The 8930-nt window shown below is 43.6% G+C and overlaps 1 protein-coding gene and 1 long non-coding RNA gene across 2 annotated transcripts; both read left to right on the top strand.

The window, feature by feature from the left end:
* Positions 1 to 894: 894 nt before the first annotated feature.
* Positions 895 to 3208, top strand: LOC103701916 (putative cysteine-rich receptor-like protein kinase 23). The gene has a single exon (XM_008784134.5). The coding sequence runs from the start codon at positions 1199 to 1201 to the stop codon at positions 2750 to 2752; it is 1554 nt and encodes a 517-aa protein (XP_008782356.3). The 5' UTR covers positions 895 to 1198; the 3' UTR covers positions 2753 to 3208.
* Positions 3209 to 4398: 1190 nt separating this feature from the next.
* LOC108511107 (uncharacterized) lies at positions 4399 to 7722 on the top strand. Its single transcript, XR_015972227.1, has 4 exons — positions 4399 to 4825; positions 4930 to 5075; positions 5206 to 5414; positions 6164 to 7722. It is a non-coding gene; the product is annotated as an uncharacterized LOC108511107 (long non-coding RNA).
* The last annotated feature ends 1208 nt before the right edge of the window (positions 7723 to 8930 follow it).

Raw genomic sequence — 8930 nt, 5'->3', positions numbered from 1 at the left:
ATCAGCTTCTCATTAGCATTAATGCTTATTCCAGCAAATTTTGATCTTCCAAAAAAAAGGAAGCACTAGAAATATTCAGAACAGTATATGACAATGGACCCTTTGATTTGATTCTAATGATTGAGGATGCGGCTTAATGGATGAATACCTGAGCTAAGTTAAGAAAGCTCTTCATACTAAGAACGCCACCTTGAGATGAAGCGCACGTCACTACAGGAGACAGCAAGTTGCTACGGACGTTTAGAGGCGTAGGGACCTTCATTTCAACTCCAAGAGGATGCCCTCAAGAGATATATGCACAAAATTTGTTCCCACTTCTGGACACATGGATGTGTTATTATGTCAGAAATGGTTTTCTAAAACACCAAATACCATTGGTTTTCTATCCAACTACATATTTATAGGTTGGCGTGTAAAAATTTTACATGGGCCAAACATTTCTAATGCCTAACTTTATAAAGTGCTTCTTAGAGCAGACATGTCTTGTGCTTTGTGCAATGCACCTAACTGATTTATTGATGGCTTTGATTTTATAATAGTTCAATAAAAATTAGTATCCCCTTGCAACTTGGTGTCGTGTTTAAAAGGCAAGCTTCTTGCAACTAAATGTTTAATGCCGAACAATCTTAAGTTTGTCAACCTATGCCGCCATGGCCGCTTCTTAGTTTCTATCCGTATTTGAATGCAAGGAAAGCTGCTTGGAAAACTTTTTTTTTAAAAAAAGTATTTATTTATTTATTTCATTAGAAACTAACAAAATTAAAAAAAACCTATAACCAGTTTTCCAAATATTTTTCTTTCCATAGAAAAGTCTTAGTTTTTTTCTTTATGAACCGTGACCTGGACGTTTGAAGGCCAGTGTGTCTCCGACTGGATGACTCCACAAGGGAAGACGACTAGCGGTTGACCCACCCAAAATCTCGACGACTCTTCCGGTTTCCGCGCGCCCGGATGGACAAATTGTCGACGAGTCACTGAGTCAGGCTCCGGCGTGGAAAGTCATGGCCTTCGAAGACCTGGACTCCAAAGGATCCATTCGGCCAGTCTTCTCTCCAAGTCTACAATATTTGTCCTCCTTTCACACGAGAATAGAATCTTCTCCTTTCTACCATAAGAACACAATATCAAGATACTTCATCAACCCAAGGTATTCTCATCAAAACTAACAAGCCACTGTAAGGAAAATATCTAGGAACAAATGTCTCGTCTTCATTCCAAGCCCTTGAGCTTCCTGCTCTTCGCTTCACTTTACCTTCTCCTCCTCCACCCTGCTCTCGGTGACGATCCTATTAACCTCACCCCAGTTTATCCCAACTGCTCCGGCGGAGCATACACCAACGGCAGCGCCTTCCAAACCAACCTCAACACCCTCTTCTCCTCCCTCAACTCCAAGTCCCCCGCCTCCAACTTCTACAACGACACCGCCGGTACCGGCATCGACCGTGTTTATGGTCTCTTCCTCTGCCAAGGAGACCTCTCCCACACCGACTGCCAAGCATGCATCAAGGCGGCCACCACCGATATCCTGAAGGCGTGTTCCCAACGCCAGGCCGTCATCTTTTACGACTACTGCCAACTCCGCTACTCCGACTACGACTTCTTCGGCATCATGGACCCCATTGGCATCGCCATGCGCAACAGCAACAACGTGTCGGATCCTGAAAGGCCACTGAACTTCGTCTCTAACCTTGTGAAGGAGGCTCCGAACAACAAACCGTTGATGTTCGCCGCCGAAGCATCGGCTCGACACCATTTGTTTGGAATGGCGGAGTGCACCATGGACATCACCAGCGCCGACTGCGCCAAGTGCTTGAACACAATCTTTGAGGGCATCAAGAGCTGTTGCAGTGGCTACCAAGGATGGCGATTCCTAAGTCCCAGCTGCAGCATTCGGTATGAGGCCATCTCCTTTCTCCGAAACCAAAACTCCACATCCTCCGATCTCGTCCTGAGCAAATGCTCTGACGACGAGCTCCCATCAGGCGATGGCAGTTTGCAACAAGACCTCGATCATCTACTTTCTTCTCTACCAAGCCAAGCTCGTGCCAGTGGCTTCTACAACACCAGTGTCGGCGTCGACCCGGACCGGCTTTACGGGCTCGCGCTCTGTAGAGCTGATCTTGCTCCGGGAAGCAAAGCCTGCCTTAATTGTCTCAACGACGCCGCCGCCGATGCGGTCGACGAGTGCCACGACAAGACTCAAGCCATCGTCTGGCACGAGAAGTGCCTCTTGAGGTACTCCAATAGAAACTTCTTTGGTGCAGTCAGCAATGACATGAGGGTTCTATGCAACCGGGTGGAGATATCAGAGGCAAACGATGCAGCTGTGATTCAAATGATGACGAGTCTCTTCGCGAAGGCCCCAGAAAGCCTGAGAATGTTTGCAGCCGGTAAGGTCACACTGGGGAACGACACTGGCTATGGACTGGTGCAGTGCACGAGAGATCTTGGCAGCGAGGGTTGCCAGGATTGTCTGAGAGAAGCGATGGGAACCGCGACGGACGCGTGCAAGCAGAGGAAAGGTTGGCGGTCTTTGTCAGGGAGTTGCACGGTGAGGTATGAGAGCTATGCGTTCTTCAACACCAGCATATTGGCGGCAGATGCTCCGGCTCCGGCGCCGGCTGGGAAAGGGCATGTGAATTCGTTTCCTCCGGTCAAGAGTTGGGGGAGTGCTTGTGGGCCAAATTTTATGACCGTAGCACTGCTTTGTCTATTGGCGATCAATTCTATGGATGGACTTGCGAAGTGGTAGGGAGGTCTATCCAATTTAGTGCAGAGAAAGATAAGATCTCTACTTTTCGTACTGCGTTTTAAATTTGAGATGTAACTATGTTTCCCTTCTTCTTTTTTTTTTTTTGCTGAAAAACTATGTTTCCCTTTGGCCTTGTGTGCATTGTCTATTGTTCTTCCATGAAAACATTGGGTCCTTAAATTACGGAACCATCCTAATCGAATCTGTAAATGGGTCAGAAGCAAGACCGAACTGATAGCCTAATTTGCTAAAAAAGAAAAGAAGTGATGATGGCCCACCTAAAATGGGCTCGGATCTAACTCTTACTCAAGTAACTCAACCTAGTTGTGCAACATCCATCACAATTGCAGGCCGAATACAGGCCCAATCTCATATGCCAAAGTCTAGATACAGAATGAAATTCACTCAAATGCACATGGTCGTATGGAATTATAAACTCGAGATCAAAGCAAAAACCATGATACGTCTCGCAATGTAACTCCTGATTCATGTGGCCGAGCTTTCAATGTAGCACAAACTCCATAGCTTCTGTACTTATGTGCAATCGCTCTCCTTTTTCTTGAAACGGAATGCAAAAAGAGATGTTGGGTTGGGTAATTGCATGGGCATGCCACCGGTTATCTCCAGAATGAACGAGAAAAGTTGATGAATTCAAGAAACTACAAAATGCTACCTAAACTACAAAAAATTAAAGAAAAATTAAAAAGTAAATCAAAATGTTAAGGATGAAATTAAACCGACAGATTTATTTAGACGACGGAAAAAGGTCCCCTAGTTTGTTTTACAATTTCATATTTATACATCTATCACTACCACATTCTTTTCACCGTCTGAAGATATCTAGTTCCCTTTTTTTGCCACGTATCCTAGTTGATTATCGCCACCATCTCATTTTCCTCTTTGTTGATTATTAGCATTAATTTCACATTTTTAACCTCCCTCCCATTCTTGTTGCATTATTCGGTAACCATCCTAAGGGCGTCGGATGCTCATACTCAATTTTTGGTATAATGATATAAGAACTACTTTTAGATCTTCTAGGTGACTTGGTCTATATCTCTTATAACTCGAACTTTGACAACTCCATTCAGCTTGTAGTATTACCTAGAATCTCTCAGGCTGATGCATCTCACTTGAGACTTTTGGCCTCTCCTTACTGGCATAACTCAACCTTATCTAGGTTACTTTAGAAACCAGCCCCTCTTTTTATATCCGAGACTAATCAACCTACTTATAATAATATCAATTATCAACAGACCTTGGTGTGCTCTGTGCCGCCTTACAATATCTTCCTAAGTTCCACTTCTTCAGTCTAGATGTAGCCTAAACAATATCAGGCCCAACTTTGCCCAACTTGGTAATACCTCGATTTGACTCTCATGTGTCTAGGCTAGCTGGATCAAGCAGACCAATGTCACATCTATTTTAAAATTTACTACGTACCAATTGTTACGTTCCAAAATATACAACACCATTATAATACCCTTTACCATCAAGACACTATAGCAAAAATGAGATTTTCCGACACTATGAGAAAGCGTCGGAAATTTTGGTTCAGTGCCAAACTTTGCCGACACTTCTAAAAAGCGTCGGAAAAGATTTAGAATCGACAACGCTTTTTAAACGTCGTCGAAAGACTGGACCTACGACGACGCTTATAGGCTGAAATTTATTCAAATATCAGCCCCCTTTCGATCGTTGCCCTAGCTCTTATAAGCGTCTTCTCTTCTCTTCTCTCCTCCTTTCTTCGGCGTCGATATCAATCCACCGCCTCCTCCGATTGTTGGATCTGAGCCACCAATTCAAGCCAAAGTGTCTCGCCTCCAACCTCGCTTCCGAAGAAGAAGAAGGAAGAGAAAGGAAGTATTTGATGGCAGGTTTGGAAGCCCAGAAGAACTCCCCAAAGAACACCCAAATCCTCAGCAAGACCTCCGTCCTCCGAAATACTTCTCTCTCCTCCATTCCATCTCCAATCCCCCCTCCTCCCAACTCCTTCCCCACAAACCCTTTTCTGGAGTTCTTCTACCTCTGCCGCAGAAGACTCCAAGAAGGGAAGGACATCTATATGTACAGGTGAGCACATCTTCCCACTTAGCCCCCGCGTGGGTATTTTGGAAGTACAAAGTACAAACTCCTCTCTCTCTCTAGAAGTTCTATTTTCTTTATTTTTATTGTAGGGTGATAGGGCATTCTGCAACGTGGAGTGCCGCCGCAGCGGGAGGACAGTAGGAGGAGGGACAATTGCTCCCTCGCCGCCGCGGGGTCGGAGCACCGGCGTCGCGCCACCGGGGGCGGGCGGTGGCCGGGGGCTTCGCGTATTGAGGCGAGCGGACACTTGTTTATTTATTTTTCTTTCTATTTTCAAATCCTATTTTCCTCATGCTGGTGTTTAGATCTCCTCCCCTCTCCTTGTTTATTTATTTTTCTTTCTATTTTGGTAAACTTGACTCCAGGTGAGAGGAGGAAAAGGAGGAGGGAAGATGGTGAGGGGGAAGATGGAGATGAAGCTGATGGAGAACCAAACGAGCAGGCAGGTGACGTTCTTGAAGTGGAGGAATGAGCTTCTAAAGAAGGTGTTCGAGCTCTCGGTCTTTTGCGACGCCGAGATCACCGTCATCGTCTTCTATCTCCGGGGAAGGCTCTACGAGTTCTCCAGCATCAGGTTCGGCATCACCTCCCCCTTCTTTTCTTTCTTTTCGATTTCCCACTTCTCTACTCTTCTTCCGAGTTTGAAATCTCGGCCGCAGCGACCATGTGGATCCAAGTCTGGGGAATTCGAGTTCTGGCCTACACGTGGTCCCCAGGTCTACCCAATGAAGAAAATAATTTTTTTAAAAGAATTGAAGGCATTAGCGACGCTTTTAAGCATCGCTACAAACCGACTTTTTACAAAGCTTTTCCAAAGCGTCAGAAAAAATTTTTTCCACTCAAATATTGCCGAGTAGCGTCGGACGGACCTTTTCGATGCTTATAAGCGTCGGCAAAGGATGTAAAAAATGTTGGAAAAAATTACTTCTCCTGTGGTGAGAGAATGTAGACATATTTTTCTCTTTGTACTGTGACTCCTATAACTTTGTCTTGTCAGTCGGCAGTCGCCCACATTTTTGAACCGGGGGAGCCTCTCTAGCGGCATTTTCTTGACGCCCCACACAGTGCGATGCTGCAGTTAGTTCTTTTGTTGCTGCTGAAGCATCACCCATTTCTTAGGCTTGTCGGCCAAGTCCTGTTTAGGAAAGACCCACTCATACTGCATCAAAAATTTTTAACTGTCACTGCTCCATTTTCGCTCGACAATGATGTCGTAACGAATGCTAAGGTCATGCTTCAGAAAATGATCAAAGTATTTCAGAAATAGTTTGACGGTAATGGACCCTCAACTTTAATTTCTCTGGTGTTTTGTGTCGGTTTCAGGTTTTGGCTAATAATAGTAGAGCAGCAGCAGCAGCATTATTCGTTCCTCCTGACTCATGGATCATCTAAAATTTCATGAACTCTGTGCAACGATCGACAGGGCTGCAAAGAGCAAAACCTAGTCCACACGACAAACATCAAAAAAGACGAGGAGAAGAGCTGGGGTGGTGTCCACAGTTTAGGTCATGCCGTGTAGGGCACGATTCATGATGGATTTCTTTCTAAAGTCGCATGAGATCCTATCAAACCATCAAAACTATCACCACGTTCCTCAGCAAAATTTCAAAGTCTCGTATCACACGCAGCCCCCACGGCAGCGCTTAAAGTTTTTGAGTCTAGACACACAGTCAACAGCGCCTGTTTCTTCTGGACAATTTGGGTATCTTTGTGAACAAATGAACAATTACTTGCATGGCATTTCCGGGCGACACCGAATCATTCGTACTTGACCAACGCCAAAAGCTGTTACCGGCCCCGGAAGTCTAGCCTTTGGATGGACTCTTCCTACTTCGTGAGAGTTTCCTATGAGGTTGCTGCTGTGCTTCCCGATAGAATCATGTGAGAATGGAAATCATTATCTTCTCTACTTTTCTTTATTTAAGTCCCAACGCAACACGTTAGTGTGGAGGAAGAGTTGGATTTCCCTCCCTTCTTTTTGTTGGTAAAGTTGGGTGAATTAAATAATATGACTATAGATATACCCTTCAGAACCAGAAAATAAAAATTGAAAAATTTAGATGGAAGATGTATCCAAGAATATGAAAGAGTAGTTCTAGTATGATTGGCCATATAGTTTTTTATTCAGTCTGCAGCTCTATTAGCTTTTCTACATATATGTGAACCGAAGAACGGCACATCCCGCCAACAATTATATAAAAATGGACAGACTTCGGAAGGTATTTCTATCTGTTTTTTTTTACATATTATTAATAATTTTATTCCCAACAAAAAAGAAACATCCTTAAAAGCATGGTCAGGATCTAGTAGAGCACTCGGGACATAAAAGCATGGTCCAAGCGTGGTATAGGCTGCGGCTGGCCGATATACGACCGTTAGAAACTTGGTTAGAGCTTGGAGTGGCCCAAGACTGCTTGGGCCAAGCCCAACTTCAGTCCCAACATCAGAAAATAATGATTTCAGTGCCATCTGCTTGTGAACAATAATTATCTTTCTTAATGTTGTTTGGTGCACTTTCAAGCACTAAATTGCTATATATGGATGCATAAAATTCCGTATTTTGACAAACAACATTTATCATAGTAAATTAGGCATTTGATTCGGGCCAGAATTTTTTAGCCTTAACATCTTGTAAACTCAGCCTGTCTAAAACGTGGGTTGGCTTAGGATGTGGGGACTTGACCAGACCAATACAAATCTTTCGCATATTTGAATCTGACTGGGCCGGAGATTTCAGGTGACTTCAATTCATAGCTGAGTCGGGCACAAAATTGAATGCGAGCGTTATCTATCTCATTAGTCCATCAATTATTATTATTTTTTAATATCAAATTGGATCAAGAATTAATAATCCAAATCCAAACCTTATTATATCTGAATAAATTGCTTGTGTAGTCATATGATAAACATAATATGCAAGAAAATGACAATCTAACAACATGCAGACAATATAATGAACACTCACAATATTTGATTAACAAGCACAAATAATAATGATTCACAACACGAAAATAAAAGTTAATATTAAATGCAAATTCCTTTCTCATTTCAAGAAGCATTGTGAGGGTTGATTTGGGTTCAAATCAAATATCTTGCGATCCTCGTCCTGCTCATATTCAAAATGTAGCCAAATTTAAATAACTATAATACTAATTGGACTGTATTAGTTCTAGGCCGACCAATCTTAGATTGGAAGCGGGTCAATGTAATCTACTTGCAGCCATACATCTAACGTGTTGACGTGGATTTCCATACACCACATCTATGGATCCATTGAATCCGATCAAATGCTAATTCAACCGGCGAAATGCTGGAGGGCATCTCCCTTTTCAGCTTATTTCATTATTTAAGTTCTTGTGGATAGGAACAAAAATTACAGAACTAATGAGCATCCATGAGCTCATAAGGCCTCGCTAGCCATCAACTTCGATCAGGTCAAGGCAAATATGAGACCAATTAATTAGCTTTTGGCATGACAACCTAGTTCGGGTAAGCCACACCTTTCCTACAATTCAAATCCAGGCAACAGTTCTAGTGGGATCAATATGATACAGAAAATGTCGCTTTTGGGGGGCTCAAAACCAGGGCAGCTCATGGTTTTTTTTTAACAAGTTGACAGAAACCGGGTGCAGCCAAGGGAGCAAGTTGGCAGCCCAAGTGGATACCCATCCGAAAGAAATTATTCACCGGCGGCCAGCGTTCTTCGCAAGTGGACGACACCATGAATGGTACCGAGCATTTTGCCGCCCGGCAACGTAACGTCGACACGTCCGTGTTCGGGCAAGGAGAAGCTGACCCATTCTTGCGGGAGAATCTTGAATTGCTTGAAAGAATACATGCAAACAGCCCGTGTATGGGATTCCAAACCCACGAATTTTGATGCACGGATGAATTAATTGGAATCCGTGAATGGATATGTTGGTGTATTTTTGTGTCCTACTTGCTAGCCTTGGTGGAAATTAATGGACACGGAGACCTCAGATAAGTATGAAGGGACAGAGAAAATATCCATTAGGTATCCATCATTAGTCAGCCAACTTTGCACTCAAACTAATTATATTTGTTGATTCCCGTTGGAAGTGATGCGTGA

Source organism: Phoenix dactylifera, chromosome 12 (genome assembly GCF_051530095.1).
Source record: "Phoenix dactylifera cultivar Ajwa chromosome 12, Ajwa_hap1_PhDact_Kaust_v1.1, whole genome shotgun sequence".
NCBI lineage: Eukaryota > Viridiplantae > Streptophyta > Magnoliopsida > Arecales > Arecaceae > Phoenix > Phoenix dactylifera.
Note: the sequence above shows the minus strand (reverse complement) of the source record. Positions and strands in the feature narration are given on the sequence as shown.

What these genes read in the sequence shown, in the direction of transcription:
- LOC103701916 (XM_008784134.5), top strand. Translation starts at nt 1,199, where the DNA reads ATGTCTCGTCTTCATTCCAAGCCCTTGAGCTTCCTGCTCTTCGCTTCA.